This window comes from Nicotiana sylvestris, chromosome 9 (genome assembly GCF_000393655.2).
Source record: "Nicotiana sylvestris chromosome 9, ASM39365v2, whole genome shotgun sequence".
In the NCBI taxonomy this organism is placed as follows: Eukaryota; Viridiplantae; Streptophyta; class Magnoliopsida; order Solanales; family Solanaceae; genus Nicotiana; species Nicotiana sylvestris.
Genome location: NC_091065.1, coordinates 161,671,761 through 161,696,493, shown reverse-complemented (window position 1 = coordinate 161,696,493; position 24,733 = coordinate 161,671,761). Strand labels below are relative to the sequence as shown.

General features: G+C 39.2%; 1 protein-coding gene across 1 annotated transcript; it reads right to left on the bottom strand.

Annotated features, from left to right (window-relative positions):
• Window positions 1–19,604: 19,604 nt before the first annotated feature.
• Window positions 19,605–24,509, bottom strand: LOC104235643 (formin-like protein 6). Its single transcript, XM_009789452.2, has 5 exons — window positions 23,183–24,509; window positions 22,670–22,953; window positions 22,380–22,582; window positions 21,534–21,775; window positions 19,605–20,923 (listed from the first exon to the last, which is right to left on the bottom strand). Exons 1-5 carry the CDS (start codon window positions 24,374–24,376, stop codon window positions 20,129–20,131), a joined length of 2,718 nt encoding a protein of 905 aa, XP_009787754.1. The 5' UTR covers window positions 24,377–24,509; the 3' UTR covers window positions 19,605–20,128.
• Between the last annotated feature and the right edge of the window lie 224 nt (window positions 24,510–24,733).

Below are 24,733 nucleotides of genomic sequence, written 5' to 3'. Positions count from 1 at the left end.
TCATCTTTCGGACTGGCCTGGTTGAGATCCCGGTAGTCGACACAGACTCTGACCTTCCCATCCTTCTTTGGTATAGGCACGATGTTGGCTAACCATGTCAGGTATTCTACTACCCTGAGAACTTTAGCTTTGACCTGTTTAGTGCCTTCCTCCTTGATTTTCAGACTCATATCAGGCTTGAACTTTCTGAGCTTTTGCTTTACCGGCGGACATGTTGGATTGGTTGGCAGTTTGTGAGCCACAATAGATGTACTCAGACTAGTCATATCATCATACGACCAGGCGAATATGTCCTCATATTCCTTTAGAAAATCTATGTATTCCTTTTTTCTGATGGCGATAAGTGGACATTGATTCGTGTTTCTTTGACATTTTATGCATCTCCCAGGTTGACAATCTTAGTCTCGTCCAGGTTGGACTTCGGTCTGTTTTCAAAATTCTCAACTTCTTTAACAATCTCTTCTGGTATGTCATCTTCCTTTAAATCTATGTTCGTTTGTTGTGTTGTCTCATTGCATGTCACATTCATCGGTTCATCAAGATAAGTAATAATAATGTTGTATAAATAAAGTAATGAGCGAAAAATAATAATGAGCGTCGAATCATAAGAAAAGTTAAAATGCTTTGATAAATTGCATAACTGTTTTGGAATATTGGAGATCTTATTGCGGGAATTAAAATGCAAGAAGAAAATCATTTAGTAAATAAAACAGTGGATGATGCTTGTTTTAGCCTTGCTACCCCGAGGCTCGTCGGGCTCTGGTTGTCCTGATGGTCCAGTTATTGAGGCGTGCCCCTCTTCTTACAGCTTAAATGAAAGGGTCGTCCTCCCCCTCCTCCTCAAGAACAACACAATAGTCTATGTCATTGTCTTCTAAGAACAAGTTTTTCACCGCTATCAGTGCTTCTTCTTCATCTGACCCATAAATAATATAGGCCGGTTGGAAAGTCGGCTCCAAATGTGGTATTGGCTACTCCAGCGGATAGTAAGGATCGTGCCATGGTAGCAACCAGTTGTTGAATTTTTCCCAGGTGTACTCAAATCCCAGACCGAAAGTGGTGCCATGTTTCTTGAGCTTTATGGGCTTAGTGATTCCTTGAAGGTTCTTTCCGAGTCCCTTTCCAGGTTCGTACCCACTCCAATTCAGTATACGCTCGATCTTGTTATCCCACCATTTATCTTTGTCCACAGTATTTACCCGTTCAATGTGATGGTAAGTCTCTCCACCCAGCTTCCTCCTTCCTTCGATTGACGGAATGGTCTGGCGACTATCTATAGGGTTGCTCCCGTTGCCGTAAATGATCACCTCTTGATGATTCCATTTAAATTTTACGGCTTGATGCAGTGTTGATGCTACAGCCCCAGCGGCATAGATCCATGGCCATCCCAATAGAAGATTGTAAGATGCTAGCACATCTATTACCTGGAAATAAACATCGAACCAGGTTGGCCCCATTTGCAAGCATAGACTAATTTCCCCAATAGTGGACCTTTAGGAGTCGTCGAAGTCTTTCACATTGATAGCTTCGTCCTTTATCTCGTGCAGTCCTTTACCCAACTTCTTGAGTGTTACCAGTGGACAGATGTTGATACTGGAACCCCCATCGATCAGGATTCTGGTGATAAAATAGTCCTCGCATTGCACGGTGATATGTAGTTCCTTGTTGTGACCAAACCCTTCAGGTGGTAGCTCATCCTCATGAAATGTAATTTTATGACTTTCCAATACCTTTCCTACCATGTTAGCCATTTCCCCGCCAGTGATGTTGGTTGGCACGTATGCTTCACTTAACACCTTCAATAGAGCGTTCTTGTGTGCCTCAGAATTTTGTAGCAAAGCAAGTATGGAGATTTGTGCCCGTGTTTTATTCATCTGGTCGATGACTGAGTATTCCTTGGCCTGTATCTATCTCCAAAGATCGTCTACACCTGTCTCAATGATGGGTGACCGATTGGAGGCCTTCTTGCTTGACTCAGCTAGATGTTCAGGGGTATAGACTCTACCAGTTCTTTTCATACCCTGTGCCGTAATAGTTTCTTCGAACCTAACCTTGCCTTTCCTCCTTGCCTAGGCCGTGTAGTCCCATGTATAGCCTTCGTATGGAATGGTGTCATGGTTGACATTGCCACTGGGATTGACGTGGCTATCTTTACTCTGAACGGAGCATATGCCTTGGGTGGTAAAACTGCAACTTCAAACGGTGTGGGTGCATTTGCTGGAGACACGAATTTGACCTCAATTGGCACTGGTGTTTTTACAGATGACGTTGCTTCAAACCTAAGTGGCACAGACATGTTTACCTCAGCGTCCCCAGAGGGCTGAATCTGGACTACGATCGGATTGAGAGTAATTATTGGCTTCTTTAGGTCATCACCTTCTGCGATCAACCCGATTGATCCCTTGGGATCCCAATCATCTTCTATTTCAATCACGTGGATACCTCCACCCTTATGGTCTGGCAGATGGTTGTTGCGGACATTTGGAGTAGGTTCCTTTGCCATAATAATCTTGTTATCAATTAAAGTCTGGATCTTGTCTTTCAGAGAACAACATTCGTCGATGGTGTGTCCCTTCATGTCGGAATGGTATGCACAGGATTTTTTTGGGTTAACCCACTAAAAAGGGTTCTCAGAAGTTGCAGTAGGGATGGGGGTGACATATCTAGCAGCTTTGAGTCTCTCGTACAACTGGTTAATAGGTTCAGCAATGGCTGTATATTGTTTCGGAGGTCTACGATCAAAATTTGGCAGAGGTATAGGGAAGTTTTGGCATGCAGGAGGTGATTGATAGTGGGATGGTTGAGTATTGTAGGCTTGGTAGACATGTGCGGGTTGGGAATATCTGGGTGAAGTAGGCTGATATGTGGGAGGTGGAGGTGATTGATAAGTGGGTGGTGGAGTTTGGTAAGAGGGTGAGGGTGCTTGGTAGTTTGGAGTAGGCTGATATGTGAGTGGAGGCATTGGGTAGGTTTGGTATTTGATGGGGGGCTTGGTTCTCTATGCAACCATTGCGGCTCCTACGTCCCTTTTCTTGGACACTCCACCTGACTGTAAAGCCTTATTTATAGCTTGCAAGGCCTCGAAGTTCGTAACCATACCGCTTTTGATGCCCTCTTCAATCCTTTCACCTAGCTTGATAATGTCGAAAAATTTATGGCTCTTGATCATCATTAGTCATTCATAATACTACGGGTCTTGATACTAGACAAATAATTTGTTCATTTGTTCCTCCTCTAAGGCAAGTCTAACCTTAGCAGCTTCGGACCTCCAGCGAGTAGCATACTCGCGGAATGTTTTCGTAGGCTTCTTCTTTAGATTCTGAATATAGAACACATCTGGTGCATTCTCTATGTTGAACCTGAACCTTTCTATAAAGTCGTATGCCATGCCTACCCAGTTTTACCACTTCTTCGGATCTTGGCTAATGTACCAAGACAAAGCATCTCCCTTCAAGATCCTCATGAAAAGCTTCATGCGGATTCTCTCGTCTTTCCCTACTCCGACCAGCTTGTCACAGTACGTTCTCAAATGGACCCTTGGATCCCTTGTACCATCAAACAACTTGAACTTAGGAGGTTTGTACCCCTCGGGAAGCTCGACATCAGGCTGTATGAAAAGATCTTCATAGTTCAGCCCCTCAATTCCATTGCTTCCTTCAATGCCTTGAATCCGGCTAGTCAATTTGTTAAGTTCTTTAGCCAGGTTCCTAATGAGCAAGTCTTTATCATCAGACTCGGGTGTTCTTGAGATGGGTTGGGTGGAGTGTGTCACAGCCTCCACGTAGATGGGGGTATTATGGTGGGTGTAAAAGTGGTCATTTGTGGAGTTTTGGGATGAGCAGCGGGGTGTTGTTTGAGGTATGGCAGGTGTTGTAGTGGTGGTGAGGAGAGGGATAGTTCTGTTGCTTTGGGATATTCTGTGGGGGTGTAGGGTTCTGCACATTTGGGAAATTGATATCTGGAGTGGTGAGGGAAAATGACAGATTTGCCAGATTCCAAACCTGATCAAGTTCTTCTTGGAATTTCAGCAGCTTTTGTTCGAGTTGGGATGCATTTTCCTTAGGAACCTGAGTACCATGACCATGAGTGACCTCTACCGGTTCGGTTGAGTTCTCTTTTCTGATGTTATTCAAATCTTCCATCTTCTCTTTGTTCTTGTTTTTGACAGGACTAAGAGGAGGAGTGGGTGGAGGGCCCCTGGATGTCGTGGAATAGGATAATGTTGCCAGAGTGCACGAACTAACCTTTGGGATGGGGAGTAATGAACAAAAAAAAAAAAAGGTAACAAGTTAGTGAAGATTATAAAAAGCATTGCGATATTTAAACACATAGTGCAGGAATGTAAATCGTGTCCTAATTTGGGGACCTCTTTGCACCCGAGGTAGGCCTAGCGACAAATTTATTTGGAGAACTTAGGATGCTAAATGCCTCATTTCATTGACAAAAAGTAGACGAATCCCAAATTGACACTAAATAAACAGGAAAGGAAAATCACTAATGGCCATTAGCCTTATTACATTTTATAAAGTGAAAAGATAAACTCCTATCCACTTTGGTCCCTGAAGGACCTTCCCCAGATTCGGCATTTTTGGCTCCGTCGAAAAGCTTCCCCAACTCGCAAAGTCCCAGCAATAGGTAAGCCCTGGCTAGAGGTCCGCCTTCGTTTCCTTCAGCATTTTGGCAGTCTTCGACCCTCTTGAGAAACTTTCTTTCTAACTCCACTATGCCTTGCTCCAAGTATCCCAATCGTTTGTTGGCACTGACAGCCATGTCCTTCCATTCCTCAATCAGCTTTTAGTTGGCCTCTTGTATTTCACGGTGCTCGCTTTCGCACTCCCGGATCCTCTTGTGTAGTTGGTTGTATTTGACTTGTGCCTTGGCCCTTTCATCTATAATCCTGTGACCTTGAGCAAACCCTAGCTGGCCCAGCCCATCATGATTGTCTTCTAACCAACCTGAGTAGAAAGGAGCACACCCAGCATGATACCTGTCTAGCTCGATGGTATCTCTCCCCATTATGATCTTGCATTGCCACATATGCTGAGCTTGGCACTTGTAAGGACTATTATTATTCTGGAAGTCAGCTCGAAAATGGCACATCTTGTCGACCTTAGGTATAACTTACTTCCTACCCACTTGTCTCATAACTCGAAGAGGGACGTAAGGATATGTTCCCCTCAGACCGATCAGTATCAAAAAAGGTGCATCTCTGGATCGGGCGATGAATTCCTCGGTCGAAAACCACTCGAACATCCATTGAACATGTTTTTCAATTAGATTATCAAATAGTTCTACCCATCCTTTGGCATCTTCTGGCTAAGAGAACATATTGGGCATGTAATTCATTCGCTTCGGATGATGGAAAGCGATATGATCATCCTAGTCCCTTCGCTGAATCTCTTGTCGGTATTCACCCCTTTGGAGATGCTCTATGAGCCAGAGCTGAAGTAGCAAATTGCAGCCTTCAAAGTGTTTGGCTCCTCGTTGACACTTTTCCAAAGCTCGGTATATTTCCGCAATGATCATGGGCACAATGCTGAAGGGTTGCCCACCAGTTCCTTCCATTAGAGTCTTAGTTACCATAGCCAGCCTGGTGTGGATTCTTGCTTTCTTTATTGGAAACACGATCAACCCCAGGAAACAAAGCATGAATACAAAGACTCTTCGGTGAATATGCCCTAATGATGTGATGGCAAACTCGTCAGGATAGGTATGGTAGGATTTGTTGTAACCGTACCTCTCATACAAATAGTCAAAAGGGATGTAGGATTCTTTCAAACATGTCAGCTCTGGATTCTTCTTCAGACCCATCATTTTGAGAAAGCCCATGCCCTTGCGGTTCTCAGGCATTAACAAACCCGGAGTTTCCCATGCTATACCGGCCAATCCTCCTATTTCTTCTAGCAAGGGTGTCATTTCAATGTCCTTGAAGTGGAATATAGCCCTCTCACGGTCCCAGAACAAAGTAGCAGCTTCTATGATCTTGTTGTTGGGTCCAGAAGAGAAGGTAGATTTCCCAGATATTTTCGGACAAGAGTTTGATCACTAGAGTGAAGATCCTCCCACCAGCTTAGCAATTTCAGGTGGATGTTGGTGACCATGCTGAATCTAGGGACTTCGTGCCTCATTTTCTGTAACACAAACAAAGTTAGGCCCTTACCCCCACCGGACTCGACTATTTAATACTAATAATTAGCATGAAGCATTTAGGTCTCCAAATAAATGCACAGAACATGGTGGTGTCCGTTTAGGTTTAGGGAAACCTAGTGGACTTTGGATAAGGCTATCTTAAAGAGTCATTATGCGGACAACATAACTAACTCGTCTAGGTTTGACCATGATGAATGCACAGTTTAAACAGAGTAAGGTTTCTATGGGGTTTTAGACTGGTACCCTTGAGCGGACAACTCAAGGGGGAAGGCATGGAACCGTCGACTACACCGTTGATCGACTTGGTTTACCGCAAATATACCTTTCCAAATTTAGGGGTAATAATATAGGAATAGCGTAACCACTCATTATAAGCGTTGCTATGGCATTTGTTTGGCACGGGTGGAGTATGATGTTGAGCATGATTATGCAATAATTAAAAGCATGTTGGCATGTATTTGCATGTTAAGAAAGCAGTATACACAGCAGTTTCATAATTTAAAGTAGTAACAAAGGAAATAGACAAAGAGACAAGTCAGTTTTGCAATTGAAAAGGGAATTGAATGCTTAAAGGAATTAAACAAGTAATTGCACATAAAGAGGTATGAATTCACAATAACAGTCTGAAATAGTAAAAGCCTAAATATCCCCAGCAGAGTCTCCATGCTGTCGCGCCCCCTTTTTCTCGCGAAATCAGGTTTATGACATTTGGTTGAGACAACTCGTTCCTTCTGGGAATTGGGTTTTGCATTTTTGAAGAGTCGCACCTAATGATTTAGGGTGCATTAGGACACCAATAGGGTTCAATTATTAGTTCATCTGAATAACCAGAGATTGGGTAAGGGCTTGAAATTATCCTAAGGGGAAGGTGTTAGGCACCCATCAGGATCCACTAGTGTGGTTCCCGGCCAGACAGTTTATTGTGAATTTGTGCAATTAGCAAGTAGGAAAGTATGGGCTCAAATATTAGGGGATTTAGATTAAACACATAAAAGAAGGGATAATTAAAAGAAGTTTGCAAATAAAGGAAAAGGGGTCCTATGTTTATATTTAATATGGATCACATCAATGCGATACCCGATATGACACTCCTCGCAAGAAAGGATACATGTGGTATTAGCACGCCGGTCATCATATCCATATCTACCCTTCCCACCCCGTTAAGGTATTTAAAGCACGGATTGGTCTCGATCACTATTGCATGCTATTACCCGTCTCATTCTTATCAGTCCTGGAGGAGCTTAGGACTACTATTCCTAAAGGGGAGGGATATTAGGCTGATTTTGGTTTCAAAAGGTAAAAATCTAAAGCGACATACAAAACACATATACTGCATGTTGGGGGAAACATATAAAGAGATAAAGTCCACGTACACCCCCTCAAACGAAAACACATAAATAGCATGACTTGCACATACTTCTTAGGTCTGATTAAAATACTAAAGATGAGGGGAGTTAATTATCGAGGCAGATCAGTTTGTTACATAACTCCGATAAGAAGTCCAAATCAGGCCTGCCTACTGGTTGTAACAATTAACAAAGTGGATTCAATTTTATGGTTATTACTCTAAGGGTTGCCTAAGTGTTTAGATGAGGTAATATAGACATGATATCTAATTGATTTAGAATGTGGTAAAACAGTAATAACTCAAAATGAATGGTTTGAAATCCTATAGGCATGCTTGCTAAACCTCGTTAAATAAGGGAATTGGGTCATTTAAAATCGGTTCAGAATAGACTGATATAAATTAGACTAACTCCAGACTGTAGGCGATGGTATCTAATATTGCTGATTTTAATCCCTATAGGCATGATATCTAATATGTATTACTGATTTCAATATTTTGAACATGATACTTACTTATAGCCGTTTAAAACCTAAAGCATGATATCTAAGTGGCATGCAAAATTTTAAATAAATCCTATAGGCAGGTTATCCAGATGTGAAATTGATCATGAAGAGATTAAAATAAACCCTATAGACATGGTGTCTAAAATGCATAATTGAACACGCAGAATAAAAAATAGTCCTATAAGCATGCCTTCTACCCTTGAGCATATATGATTACCCAACCCCTTCACTAGCCAGCCCCAAGTGTTTATTACAAATTATCACAGACCATAAGTAATGAATTACATCAGAAAAGCACAAAGAAAAGTTACACCAGAGGAAGCCTGATTCTTGACTTCCTCTCTGAGTTGTGGAATAAACCACCTCAAATGCCATTGATTCCAAACCTTTCTCAGACTTGAGTGTGTCAAAGTTCCCTAAGGGTCTCAATAGGACCCCGGGCAGTGCTCACACCCAAGTTTCATAACCATAATAGAGATGAGTGCAGTGTGGGAGTGCCAGCCCTTATGTGTCCAAGTTTAGAGGGAGCTCATGGATCCCAAGGCAAGGCTCACACAAGGGGGGCAGAACTTAAGTTCTAAGAAGATAGTGAAAGTGCAGGAATAGGGTTTTAAAACTGAGGGAATAAAGGAGAGGGGAAAGGGTGATAGGGGGACAGTAATTAACACATAGAGTTAATAACTTCATATAAAGGGGGTCAAGGGTTGGGAATCCATTACAAGGAGCCCATGCACTTAGGCATGAATCAGTTTTGGGCATGCCCAGCAATAGAAGGTGCTTACATGCTACAAACCAATCAGAATACACAATATCTAGGAGAAACATGGAGGTTATGACCCCAGGGGAATCAGGTTTGGGTCATGCACAGCAATGTCCAATGTTGTCATGCCCCAAACCAACCACAAGTATTGAACATATTGGGGTGGGGATTTAGGATTCACAAGTCATGATAAGTAATGGCAAAACATTAATTCAGAATCAGGAAAGGGCAGATTACAGCATGGTTAATAATGGAACTTGGTTAAATACAAACACGAGACAAACAAGGATGCAAGAAACAGTAAAGAAGCATGTTGTTGTTAATGTAGAAGCTAAATTAGAACATACCAGTAAAGATGCGAATGCAGAGAAAAATAAGCAAGCTTCCCACAGCCTAGCCTTGGCTTTCAGCCGGCTAGGTAGGCAGCAGTACAAGTAGCAACAGAGAAAAGAGAGAGATTTTAGTGGAGTGTGTGTCTGAACTCAAGTATTTATGTCTTGTGTTCGTTTGTTTGAAAGAAGAGAAGTACAGGGTATTTATAGCTTTTGAAAACGAATGAAAGAGAAGTAATAAGCCACAAACATGGAAACAATCACTATTCAGAATCAATTACACACATGATTGCCTTTAATTAAGGGATCACTTGCTTAACGGGCAATGACAGATTCAAAATAAGGAAAGAAATCAATTTATAAGCGACTGATTATTGTCATAAAAGAAGTAGTAGAACAATTGAGTAAGTGATTAAGTCTAAGTACAGGAATATACTTGTTTTGGAAAGGATTCAGTAAGGCAAAACAAGGAAAGAAATCAATTAACCTTAACAGGCGAATGAAATCAGATTTTCACAAAAGAAAAGTTTGAAATAAGTCACACAATTGAAGATCAATCAAAGAAGGAAACTCAGCATATAAATAGAGTGCACAAACACTGGACATGCGAGGCCAAACTATTGGCAAAAGGAAACAACATGCAATAATAGTAGATAGCAAACATTCGAAACATGATAGTCACGTAGGTCAAGCTTCAGTGACTTAGTAGTAGAGAAAAAGATAGAATATCATAAGCATGTAAAGGGTCAAGTGAAAAACCCTTCTGAAGACATAGTCAATTTTCAAAGATAGTAAGAACCCAGAATCACATAAAGAAAAGAGATACTGAAACAAAGGAATTTCAAATTAAGTCAAGCAACTTCAAACAGATGTATTGCACAAGCAGTTTCAGAAACTCGAATAGACCCCAAAGAAATTAGGGTTTTGAAACCAATCGAGTTTAAAGATGATGAGCAAACAGATTACACAAATACTTAGAGACTCGAATGAACCCAAAAGAAATTAGGGTTTTTTAAAACCAATCGAGTCTAGAGATGATAAACAAGTAAATCAAACAAACAAATATCTCAGGAACTCGAATAGACCCAAAAATTAAGGTTTTCAACACCAATCGAGTCTAGAGATGATAAACAAGTAAATCAAAAAACTAACAAATAGACCCAGAAACCTCAGAAGAAATTAGAGTTTTTATCATGCAAACTCAGAGAGGAGAACAATACGAGCAAACATAGCAAAACATGTCAAAAATCCGAGAAAGTTTTGAAATAACTTAACAAGAAAACCCTAATCGAAAAAGATAAAGAGTTTTGGAAGCAGATTTTTAAAAGAAACTTCGAGAAAAACGCTTTGAAGTTCAGAGCAAACATAGATCTGAAGCATATCTAAAAGAAATCGAAATAACCTTAGAAATTAGGGTTTCAGAAGAACCCCAAGTGACGAGGAAGGCCTCGAAAGACATTGATCTAAGCTGGAGAGTCAAAGGTCTGACTCGAATGGCCATGGATGGTCGGAGAAAGATTAAAGACGACTGGAGAACAGTCATCGAGCAAAGTCTGGACCAATCCCCTTCATGATCTGGTCATGAGACCATAGAAACAAACACGTAGAAGCCATGGGAGGCTGATACAGGTCTCCGATGACCTTAGACGGCCATGGGTTAGGGCAGATTAGGGTGGAGGCGGCTAGGATTTGAGGGTGTTGTAGAGAGGAATTAAAATAGGAGGAGGATTCAGAGGCGGCGTGTTGTGAGGAATGATAGGGTTTAGGGGGTCGTTTGGGATTAGTTAAGGTAAGGGGGTCTGGTGGCCGTTAATCATTTTGATCAACGGCCTGGATTGAACGGGTAAGTGGGGCGGTTTAATATAATATGGTTTGGGTCGGTTCAGATAGCAATTGGGTCGGAGTAATTGGACTTCAAATTGGGTTCAATTGGGGTTCAAAATCAGGCTATAATTGAAATAAAATGGGGCTAACATTTAAATAGCCAATGTTTCCTATTTGATTTATAAAAAATAATAAAATAATTTCTGTAAATAAATTAAAGGTACTAAAATGATTTATAGTATATATCTATCAAATTAAAAATACTGGACTTAATTATTATAGATATAAACGCAATTAAATCTAAAAGAGGCTAAAATTGCAATTATATGCAATTTAGCTTTAAAAATACTAAATAAAATTATAAAAATATGCAAAATGTATATTAGCTATATTTTAGTATAAATATGAGAATCCAATAAATGAATCGCCAAAATAATAACTTTGGAAATTATTATTGGTTTTACGAATAAAATAGGGGAATATATTGGTTTAAAAATCTTTAAAGAAATTAAGAAAAAATGATAAAACATTTGAAAATACTTATACATACATATATATGCTATTTTGAAAGTATTTTGCATATTAAAAATATATAGAAAAAAATTGGGTATCAACAGACACGTTCGCGTGACATGATTTTTGATGCGCCAAACAAATAGGTACACGTACGCGTGACCTGTTTTAAGATAATTTTAATAAAAAAAGGTGGAAGCACATAGGTTATAAAATAAGTAATTAAACAAATTTAATAAACCAAGTATAATCAAAGCGACCGTGCTAAAACCATAGAACTCGAGAATGCCTAACACCTTCTCCCGGGTTAACAGAATTCCTTACCCGGATTTTTGTGTTCGCAGACCATAAATAAGAGTCATTTTCCTCGATTCGAAATTTTAAACTGGACACTTCGGACACCATAAATTATCCCAAGTGGTGACTCTGAATTTAATAAATAATCCTGTTTCGATTGTCACTTAAATTGAAAAAAACTCCCTTATATATACCCTTCCGGGGGTAGTAAAAAAGAGGTGTGAAAGTAGTCAGAACAGTGTGAAGATAGCCTCAGAATGGAATTCTGTTTGTTTTGTTAGCTCCGTTGGGTGATTTCGGTCTTAGGAGTGTGTTCGGACTGTGTTTTGGAGGTCCATAGCATAATTAGGCTTGAAATGCCGAAAGTTAAATTTTTGAAGTTTCGGTTAGATAGTGAGATTTTGATCTAGGGGTCGGAATGGAATTCCGAGAGTTGGAGTAGCTCCGTAGTGTTGAATGTGACGTGTGTGCAAAATTTTAGGTCATTTGGATAAGGTTTGATAGACTTTTTTATCAAAAGTGGAATTCCAAAGATTCTTGGAACCTTAGGCTTGAATCTGATGTTAATTGGTTGATTCGATGTTGTTTGAGGTGTTCTGAAGATTTGTATAAGTTTGGATAGTGGTATATGACTTGTTTGTACTTTTGGTTGAGGTCCCGGGGGCCTCGAGGTGATTTCGGATGGTTAACGGGAAGTTTGGAGTTGGGAATTTGCAGCTGAAGCTATTGAGTTTTTCTGTCATAACCGCACCTGCAGTTAGGTTCCGCAGGTGCGATGACAGCAGAAGCGAGATTCAAACCGCAAATGTGGCCACAGGTGAAGGCAGCAGAAGACACAGAAGCGGGAGGTGTGCCGCACCTGTGGGACAGCAGATGCGGAGCCTGGGTCGCAGGTACGGAGAAGGGGACTTAAGTGAAAACTGTAGAAGCGGTGCCCTTAACCACAGGAGCGGTAGCGCAAAAGCGGAAACTGGCTGCAGGTGCGAAATACTTGGGTCAGAAAGTATAAAAGATTTCCTTCGTGAATTTGGGTTATTTTTCATAATATTTCAATGGGAAGAAGCTTTGGAGAGCGAATTTCAAGGGAGATTTTCAGAGGGATTCATTGAGGTAAGTTCCTTGGTTCCTAAGCTCGTTATTATGGTGATTTTTATCATTTTAAGCATGAAATTTGAAGGAAAATCAGTGGTAAAATTGGGGGTTAGGGCTTGGTTAATTGGAGAGTTTTGAGTGGTGATTTGAGGGACCATTAGGGGTCCGATTTTGGTACTTTTGGTATGACTGAACTCGTGAAAGTATGAGGATTATGAATTTGTAAATTTTACCCGACTCCGAGACAAGGTCCCGGGGGAATTTTGGTTATTTTTCCTAATTTTGCGTATTAGCTTAGAATCAATTAGTGGAATCAGTTACTTGAAGTTATATTTACATTATGCAATTGATTTGAAATAGATTTGGGCCATTTGGAGTCGAGTACTCGTGGCAAGAACGTAGTTTCGAGTTGATTGAGCTGGTTCGAGGTAAGTGGCTTGCCTAACCTTGTGTGGGGGAACTCCCCTTAGGATTTGGTATTATTGATATTTGAAATGCCTTGTACGTGAGGTGACGAGTGTGTACTTGTGCTAATTGTTGAAAATCCTATTTTCATTAAGTAACTTTAATTGTGTTTCCTTTTCTGTTTATACTACTTGCAATTTAAGCTTACTGTTAGCTTATGGAAGCATGTCTAATTGACTTAATTGCTTTACTTGCTCAAACTGGCTTATTTGGATTATGTGCAGCATGCTAGGTTAGAAATACTTGTTTTACCTTGGTATGAAATTTGAATTGAATTGAGTATTCTTCGTGTTGTTGTTGTGTGTTTACTTTGGGACTACGGGTGGTATCCCGGGATATCCCCCTGCATGTTTACTTTGGGACTACGGATTTGTATTCTGGAAGATCCCTCTGCACTTTTATATTAGAACTACGGAACTGCACCCAGTAGATCCCCCCCAATACTGGGTATTTACATTTGGGACTATGGATCGGTATTCCGGGAGATCCCCGCGTACTATGAGTTAGACTACGGGACAGCACCCGGTAGATCCACTGGATATTTATATTTGGGACTACAGGACGGTATCGTGGGAGATCCCGGTTGTTACCTCTGTGTTAAGCTGTATTCCTTCTGTGATTATTTTTGTCTCTGTTGTAGTTGTTGTTGTTCTTACTATCCTGTGTTATCTCTTACTATTGAACTTAATTATACTATCTTATTATGTACTGTTATACCTTTTTTTTTCATCTAAACTCAGTAGGGCCCTGACTTTCCTCGTCACTACCCGACCGAGGTTAGGCTTGGCACTTACTAAGTACCACTGTGGTGTACTCATGCCTTTTCTGCGCATGTTTTTCATGTGCAGATCCAGATACTTCGACTCAGCCTTACTACCCTTGAGGCGAGATGATTCTCTAGAGACTTCGAGGTATATTTACCGCGTCCGCAGATCGAGGAGTCCCTTTCCATTCTCCCTTATAGCATCATCCCTTCTGTATTTACTTTTGTTTAGACATTCTGGAGTTAGACACTTGTAGTTATTCAATAGCTTATGATTTCATGAGATTTCGGGTTTTGGGAAGTGTAGTTTCAGTTTGAGAGTTGTATTGTATATGCCGAGCGGCATCTTAAACGTTTCATTTTGTTATTTCTGCAGTTTTGGCTAGTTTGATTCTATTGTTTCTTTTTTCGCAATTTGTTAGGCTTACCTAGTCATAGAGACTAGATGCCGTCACGACAGTTCACAGAGGGCGAACTGGGGTCGTGACACATGGACTATATTTTCTGCTCCCTGACATGCTGAGTGTTCATCTTCTATTCCTGTCAATCCATCTGTTATCTATAATACATCTGGTAATGCATCTTTCAATTCTGGATGTAATGTTTCTAATACATGTAATGTTTTCAATTCTGTCATCCCTTTCCCCAGTCCCTCTTATAATTCTCCTACAAATGTTAATAAGATGGAATTGTTTTGGCATCAAAGATTAGGCCACATGCCTCTTCATAAGATGAAATCAATTTCAGTTTTATCTGACATTATTCCTTCTAAACAATCCTTTTCATGTTCTATTTGTCCAGTGGCTAGACAACAAAGACTTTCTTTTCCTGAAAGTCACATCAAGTCCAGTTCCCTTTTTCAGCTGGTTCACTTAGACCTCTGGGGTCCCTATAACACCAAAACATACAATGGTTTTAGGTATTTTCTTACCATTGTTGATGACTTCTCCAGAGTAACATGGACCCATTTATTATCCTGTAAAAGCAATGCATTTGCAATCATTAAAACCTTCGCAAAAATGGTTCAAACACATTTTAACTCATCTGTACAAACATTCAGAGCAGATAATGCTTTTGAACTAGGTGGGAGTTCTTAAGCAAAAGCATTCTTCTCTAAAAATGGGATTCTTCATCAAACCATTGAAAGAAAACACAAACATCTTTTGGAAACATCTAGAGCTCTACTCTTTCAATCTCATCTTCCTGTTAAATACTGGGATGAATGTGTGTTGACTGCAACTTATCTAATTAATAGGATGTCTTCTTCTATCCTAGACAACACCTCTCCCTTTCAAAGATTTCATGGTAATCCTCTATCTTATGATCACCTCTAATCATTTGTATGTTTATGCTTTTCCACTACCCCCAAACCTATGAGGGATAAGTTTCGGTCTAGAGCTATCAAATATGTATTCTTGGGCTATCCTTGTAGTAAAAAGGGATACAAACTACTTAACCTCACCAATCATTCCATCTTCTTTTCTAGAGATGTTGTGTTTCATTAATGCATCTTCTCTTATTCTTCTCTCTCTCCTCCTGTACAGCCTTTCTCTTCTGTTCCTTTTGAGGACAGTATACCCTTCTCATTCTCTCTTCCTTATTCTCCTCAAGTCCTTCCTTCAGTACCTTCTTCTCCTCTTCCTTCTTCTGTCCCTGATTCTTCTAATTCTCCTACACCACCTCCTTTGCCACACTCTCCTCCTCTTAGAAAATCCACTAGGGTATGTCACATTCCTCCTTACCTCAAAGATTATATATGTTCTTCAGCTGTTACCAAACATGATCCTACCATCCCTAAGGTTTCTCCTACTGAGTTGCACATGCAAGAACCTCTTTATTACCAACAGGCTGCATCCCATCCTGCTTGGCAAGAGGCTATGCTACAAGAATTTAAGGCTCTAAATGCAAACCATACCTGGGAAATTATTCCTCTTCCTCCTAACAAGAAGCCTATCCTATGTAAGTGGGTTTATAAAATCAAACAAAAGTCTGATGGTTCCATTGAAAGTTATAAATCCAGGTTGGTCATTAGGGGTGACACTCAAAAGGAGGGCATTGATTACAATGAGACGTTCTCTCCTGTTGTCAAGTTCACCACCATCAAGTGCCTCCTTTCTCTTGCTGCCAAGAGGAACTGGACTGTGTATCAAACTTGATGTGAATAATGCATTCCTTCATGGTGATCTCCATGAAGAGGTTTACTTGAAACCTCTACCTGGTCTTCAGATTTCTGCCCCCATGGCTTCAGGTTCTTCTCCTTTGGTTTGCAAGCTTCTCAAGTCTCTCTATGCCCTCAAACAGGCTTCCAGACAATAATTTTCTAAATTTTTTGAAGCCATGTCCTCAAGGGGCTACATTTCTAGAAAGAATGATTACTCACTCTTCACGAAGTCATATTCTTCTTCGCTTACTGTCATTGTTGTTTATGTTGATGATATATTACTTGCTAGGGATGATGTGAATGAGCTTGACACTTTGAAGTCCTTCCTGGACTCCCAGTTTAAGATCAAGGACGTAGGATCTGTCCATTTTATTTGGGTCTTGAAGTTCTGAAGATTCCTCAAGGGTATTTGGTTAGTCAGCACAAGTTTGCCTCTGATTTATTGAATGAATTCAATTGCAATCACTTTACTCCAGTGGTCACACCTCTTGAGTCTTCTGCCAAGCTCACCCCTTATATGGGCCAACCTCTTACTGATCCCAGCATCTATAGATGTTTAGTGGGCAAATTGAATTTTCGGCAGCACACTCGCCCTGATATTGCCTTTGTTGTACAGTATTTGAGTCAATTTTTTCAAACTCTTCAGGTTCCTCATGTGTTAGCTGCCTTCCATGTTCTTAGATGCCTGCTAAATGATCTTGGACAAGGCATTCTTCTCTCCAACTCTTCTGATATTTCTCTTGTGGCGTATGCTGATTCTGATTGGGCTGCTTGTACCCAATCTCGCAAGTCTATAACAGGTTTCTTCATTACTTCTGGTGGCTGCCCCTTTTTTTGGAAATGCAAGAAGCAGCCCACTATTTCTCTTTCCTCTACTGAGGCTGAGTACAAAGCTTTGAGGAAAGTTGTAGTTGAGGTTTCTTGGTTGGTTCGCTTATTTGGTGACCTGGGCTTGGTCTTCTCTTCCCCTATTCAGGTCTTTTGTGACAGCCAGGCTGCTTTGCATATTGCCAAGAACCCTGTTTTCCATGAAAGGACCAAGCACATTGATAATGACTGTCATTTTGTTCGTGATTGTTTGCAATCTGATTTGATATCTCTCCATTATATTTCTACTGCTGATCAACCTGCTGACATTTTAGCCAAGTCTCTTGCCGGCCCTCTTCATTATCATTTGCTTGGCAAGTTTGGAGTGGCTTCCCCTTCCAGCTTGAGGAGGGGGTGGGTTGGGCTGAATAATACATTACTACCAGGCCCATTACTTAGTTTAGTCAATACTTTTGATTGTAGGGATTTTTACCTACATATACCATATATCAAACCTTATTACCCTCAATGTTTAAGGTTTGTGTTTATTACATTTAAGCATACCAAATTACCATTTCTATACCATAATTCAAATTAGGGATATAATTAAGGGTTCATTTATATTAGGCATAATTATAGGACTGTATCTTCCCACTTTCTCTTTCCTTTCATCTCAACTGTTCACAACACACACACAACTCACGATGCTCCTATGCTTCCTCTCGTTGATCATCCCCAACTGCCCACCACCGTCGAAGAATATCGTATTTTCAGATTCACAAGAAAATTTTAAATTCTTTGATCGAACCGCTTGAATTCCCACTGGAAATAATAATGGCAGAGAGTTCGAAATTCTTTGACCTCTTTTTTTTTGGCAGTGGTTGAAGGTTACTGGTTAGCACAGTCGAAGAAGAAGAAGAAGAAGAAGAAGACATATTTCCAGAATTTGTAGATATTTTGTAGTCAAATTGTAGTCAAATTAGAAAAATTGTAGATAAATTGTAGACTGTTTTTTGCAGAAGATTTTGTAGAAGCTTTAGTCGTTTTGGATTTGTGAAAACAGAAAATAATGCATCTACAATCAGAATACAAATAATCTACAATTTATCTACAAGATATCTACAAAATAGATACATTGAATTTTAATATCCAAATTCTCATTTCAATTGTAGCATAATTGGCATTTTCGACATAATTGTAGAAGATTTGTAGAAGTTTTAGTCTTCCCAATCTACAATTCATCTACAATTTATCTACAATATATCTACAATTCTACAATTTAACTACAATTTATCTACAATTTCTGGAAATACGTCTTCTTCTTCTTCTTCTTCTTCTTCTTCTTCTTCTTCGAGTTTCAATCTAAAATTCAGTCAAAACCAAATCTAATCTTCACCAAACCCCTCAAAATTGAGATATAAACTCCTAAACATATTCCGAATTATTTACAACAACACCCAATCCAAACAAATAATGATTTTTGAAAACCCAAATTTGAATTCAAAGCTTTCAAGCTTTTTAATGGCTATCAATGGTGGAAAATATATGGAAGAACAGATGAAGATGAAGATGAAGATGAAGAACAGAAATCTCCTTTCCGTTTGATTACTGGAGCTTCAGTAGCTTGCGTTTTTTGAGAATTGTAGTTGAGTGAGAGAAGAGAGATCTCTTTCCGTTGAGGAAGGAGAGAATTACGCAGCAATTCGAATTTAATGTTGACAGAATCACACGCAGATCTGGTGCCTTCATTTTAGCGCGTTTTTTATGGCAAAATCTACCTATTTTTGGATTGGTATATAATTTGTAGTAAAAGTGTGGACTACACGGGTAAATAACAAATTATGAACATTTTTGGTAATAAGGTTTGATATATGGTATAGATAGGTAAAAATCCCTTGATTTTATTATTTGGGCCCAATTTTGTATAGGACACAACCCAGTCCAATTTATAAATAAAGTCATGTTTGACTATATATTTTTGCAGATGATTCTAGAATGAGATAGAAAAACATAATAAGAAAATATCTTTCCTTCTTCTCTCTTTTCTCTCTCGATTAGGGTTTCTTTCATTTTAAAATTGCTTCCATTGACTCCGTTAATGGAGTCTAACATCAAGTGAGATTCATTCATGCCTGTGGTTAATGAGAAATCCATAAGAACCCAATTTACTTTCCACATTATCTTCCACCTCATATATTAGTGCGCCAATCAATCAATAAATTATTCACAGATACTTGTAATCCCTTCATAAATCTAATGCTTTATGCAAAAGACTTGCAATCACTTGAGTTAGCACCACCAAAAGCTGGCTCTTTTTACAGTCATTTGGTGGTTTCCTTATCTTATTTCTGTATCCAAATTTACTCCTGGCCCTGTATCTATAAAGATCTGATAAAGTTAAAGAATATGCTTTACTTTGTCTGATTTTCACCCTTTCTTGCATTTAGGGGGCTAAGTTCCGACATTCTTTTCGTAGGATCCACTTAATGCACCTTTAAATAGCTGTATGGAAATTAATTAAGACAAAAGTGCAGACAAATGTATATTACAAGATGGAAGACAATGATTTTCCTTATAATGCCGAAATGATAACACCAAAATCAAGATCAGACTATATATTATGTCATCTGGAACTGAACTTTTATGTCTCTTGACTATGTATACAAATGAACAAGATTTTCTTACCTAGGTCTATACAGAAATAAGAAATAACCCCTTTACTTTAAATTGATCATTTTGTGTTGAACTTATGATTATAATTAATAATAGTTGCTTTTGACAGTATCCCAAAATATTGCAGCCTCTGATTCTTATGTCTACTTGTTTGATGGTTTAATTCTTGGACCATTTATAGTTCTTTTGCCTTTCCCTCGTCATGATGCCGGGCAATTCGATGCAAATCTTTTACTTACAAGCACCAGATGCTGATTCTCCTTAATGAAGTGAGATTGCTTAAGTTGTGATGCCACTTTCCTGTCTTCCTCCTACATCGTAGTAATTGTAACATGTGTTGCTCGGAACCTCCAAAAATGTCATTGCACCCTTGTCGGAGCCTCCAAAATGCATAATTTTTGGACAGGAGTGCGGTCCTAGCATCATTTTTGCACATAACGTCAAGGTGATAAGCTATCGTCATCCCAACGCCTATCTTGACTCGCATTATATCTATTTAAGACTGGCAGTGAGGTAGTTGCAGCTATTCTGAATGATCTTGCCGCACCAACCATTGTTCTATCCTGCATCATCCCGACATCTTTGCACACGCTATCCAATATAGAGAGGAAATCTCTCACAATAACGAATATTCTGAGAGGATGAGCTTCCTCTTTTGCAGCATCACCGTGAAAATATTCCGTCACCTCTTTGACCATAGACAAAGCCTTTCTTTCCTCCGCCTTAATCCTCACTATACCATCTTCTGCGTCCTTGAGAAATACTTTCATTGACTCAAAAAAGTTTCCTTCCGCGCCTTTCTTTTCATATTGCAAAATGGATCTAGCTTTAACAAGTCCAGCCTCGAGCTTTGACACGTAGCCACTTAGGACATCTGAGTCCATTCCTGCGGCTTTTTTCACATTGCCGAGTTCTCTGCTTAATCCAGCAACTACCTGCAACCCTTGCTTCTTGAATTCTTCCTCTTTGAATTTGATATTTGATATATTTGGTAGGTTATCGTCCCTGGTATCAGAACCCAGCCCTTCTGATCTGATAATCTCCTGGACGACAAAGTGAAGCAAGGTTGTCTTTCCATCTGTTCCCTTTATATCTATCAATTTCAAAAGAGTTTCAAGTTTGAACGCTCTGGCATCACCGCGATTAGTGCCAACATTCATGCGGTTTCCTGCCCTGAGTACAGCTTCAAGGAGTTTGAAGAATAGTCTGCTGTTCTTTAGTTCTCGACTTGCTTCCTGTTCAAAATGGCATTGCACCAGAGTTAAAAAATATTCTTGTAACTTGTTTAAAAGAAATATGTAAAATTAAGTTAAAAGAGCAAAGTATGAGGGTGTTTGGCTAGACCAGCTTATAATCTAAGCATTTTAAAAGTGCTTATAAGTCAAGCGCTTATAAGCCAAAAATAAGCCAAACACTTCAGCTACTTATTTTCAATTTCAGCACTTTTATCGAAATACGTAACTGCTTATTTATTAAATCAGCTTCAATACTTAAAAGTGTTTTTCAGCATCTAATGCTTATCAGCTAATTTAAATCAGCTAAGCTAAACGGGCTCTACATCAGCCCTGCTAAAGCCTTCAAATCAGTGATAGGTGTGCATGATTCCTCTATAAGTGGCTCAAATTTACCAGTGCAACAAAGTGTGGTAAAGTTTCTAAGAAATTGTCATAGTTTCGCATTGATAAAATCAACTCCAAATTCAGGCACAAGATTACTGGTGTAAGATTTTCAGCATAGTTAAGAGTCTGGGAGAAGTCAATATTGACGAAAAACATGTGAATGTGTTTTATAGGACTCATAGGCTAATCTTAGCAAGGTGAAAGTTAAGTAGAAAGCTGATAATACCTCAAGGGTCTGGAAAGATTTTCTCAAATCTTTTACTTCAGCATCAAAATTTGCTCTATATAGCATGGCTTCGACTCTTTTAAAGGCAAATGGTATATCAAGAATAGCCTTGAGGAATCGTTCTGCAGACCCTAATTTTGAAGTGTCCCCGTTGTAATCTCTTAGTTTTATTTCTTCTTCCTTTGTTGGAGCCATCTTGACCAAAGTCTCCAGAAGTTCAGGCCCCAATCCTTCTGCATTTCCTGTATCATCAAAATACATTCCCATATATATGAATTTTGAAGAAAGACTTTCCGGTGATGATCAAAATAGATAGACAAAAAAGATACAGTGTCACAGATATAATAAATTCCCATGTCAATATGATATTCATGTTGTTATATGCTTATGCCCTGGTATTGCAGTCCAAATGTTTTGGCATATATGGAACTGAATGTATGTGAAATTTAGCCAACCAGAGAAGTAGCTTTGCAATAGCAGTAAGTATTGATATCCACGGAAGTCACTTTTCAGTAAAATGTTTTTCCATGAGTAAGTCATTTTCTGGTGTTTGGTTAGCTGGAAGGAGAACGTTTTCCATCAAAAAGAGGAAATGGACTTCCTTCACTCATAAATGAGAGTCATTTTTCTTACAACCGTCATAATTTTTAACTTCATATTCTTTGCTCCAACTAATATTTAGAAATTATTATGAATCTTTGGAACTCAAAAATTTCATCAGGACCGGCAAACATTTTTCATGGACAATATCTATCCAAGAAAACATCTTTCATTAAAAATGACTTTTGTAATACCACGCATACTCTAAATCCTTATTTATGCAAAGGAGTGGAAAATATCACATACCATCTAAAAGGGCTTCAGAGACTTCATCCTTAGTTACATTCAGTGCTCTCAACATTATGGCAATGTTTTGTGATTTTTTCGGGTCTAGAACACTGTTCTCCTTCTCAACAGGAGGACGAACTGATTTCCTAGTAGTATCCGTTGGAGCTGAATTAGCAGAATTTTTACATCCAAAGAGTGACTCCATCATGTCTTCATTTAACCTGAAATTAGAAATGTTATATTTCTTTGATGAAAAATATGCTCCTTTACCATTAGTCGATGATATCAATCTTTATTCATCTACTTACTGGAAAGAGCTCGATTTTAGCTGGTCCCACACCGTGGCTCTTTCAGAAGTTGCTCGTACTTTGTCCCAATGTAAAGGCTTCAACTTGGGCTTTGATTCATCCGTAGTGTCGGTATCATGTCTGGCTTCTCCGTTTTGTTCTTCCAAAGGCCTTTTCTTTTCACTCTCAGGTGTTGATTTTGGTGTGGGACTACTTGATTGAGGCTTTAACACTTGCGAAGAAGCAGTTGAACCAATACTTCTCTGTGATCCTCCAAGCAAGGGCGGCTCAATGGAATTAATAGCCTAAAATAAAATCATAATAAGATGACCTTAAAATTATTTCATTTAATTCATAAACTAATGAGACACAAAAGGACTTGCTTATCTACGGATCAGTAAAACAAGAGAGAGAAATAACTAAAGAAGGAAAAACCAGAATCATAGTTTATCCTATCATCCAAACAATTGATCAAATCAAAAAGAATCATATACCTAATAATACATATTTATACAATGGCTTCAATGGCCTTACCTTTGAGCCGGCTTTGCTTCCAAGTTTTCGGGGTGTTGATAGTAGAGGTGGAGGAGGTGGTGGCGGAGGAGGGGGAGCTGGGACTTTTGATGTTTGTTGGTATTGATTGCTTATTGATTTAAGCCTTGACATATCTGGTGGAGGTGGTGGTGATGAGAATTTCGCCCTTTGTGGCACATAAGATAGCGCTCGCTTCTTATGCTGCAATGGAGGTTCTTCTGGAAATTCCGTCAAATGATCTTGCTGTGGAGGCGGAGGCGGAGGCGGTGGTGGAGGAGAAGCTGAATTTTGTTTAACTGATGGTATTATAGCGCGTTTTATATCAGGGGATGAACCCGAAAGAGACAATCTTGGAGATGTTCTCTTTGAATGAGGAATAGATTTATTCACATGATTTTCTACTCTAAGTTGCTTGTTTATCCTATTACTACATGGAGTGTAAAATATGGTGTTATGATTCTCCTCATCAGATAATGACATTCTCGGGGGTGAATTAATTATAGGAGGGACTATGGAATTTCTCAATGGTGGAAGTGGATGAAGTTCAGGACTTGGTCTATACCTATCTGATATTTTAACAGAGCTCAATTTTCTATAAGGGGAAGAATTAGCAACATTTGATTGGTTAGCTGATGTGTTATTGGCTGATGGTTCAACTGTACCAATGTAAAGAAAATTGGAAGGTGGCATTCTTGATTCTTGATTGTTTCTTTCTTGAGAATTGTTGTTACCAACAAGTTTTTGAGTTTCATCAGGTTGTTTAACACTGTGTTTGTAGAGGTAAAATGCTAAAGCAGATAACATTCCTAAAGTGACAATTCCAACTGATATTGCAATAGCTAGTTTCTTGGTTGGATTTTGTGGCTGAGGAGCAATAGGGTGTGAAATTGGAGTCCCATAATTGGCTTGAATTGGTGGAGATTGTTGTTGTGATTGATCTGAAGTTGGTACTGTGGGAACTTCTGGGAAAAAGGGCTGGTCTGGGCTGGGGAAAATAGGGTCAATAGGTGGAGATATTTCTGAATTTGGTGGTGGAGATGAAGTAACTGGAAAGAGTGGTTGGTGCAGAATTCTTCTGGTTTTTTCCTTGCCATTGAAATCTTGAATTTGGGTGTCTGCTACTCCATTGATTAATTGAGCTGTAAAAGAACTAACTAATAGTATCAAGAAGTTGCTCAAGAAATTAACTTTCATTGTGTTTATTTTGCTTTCTCTCTAATTCATGTTTGATTTTGTTACCACAATGTTGAGTGATCATTCAAGATGTAGAGAGAGAGAGAAGCTTCACTGAGCTGCAAGATGTGGGGATGGACTAGTATAGTACCCGCACTTTCTCTTTTTTAAGTGGTGCCTAAATGGTAGAGTGTAATTGAATTGGAAAAGGACCACGTTGGGTATCTTTCTTGTCCATAGAAAAACCACATTTATGATTTTATTTTTATTTAAATGTATAATATTGCCTTCCTATTCGATATTCGTTACTTATATTGGCCTGACTAAATTTGACTTGCGATAAAAAGTCTTATATTGGGGTAAAATGTTACCCGATAA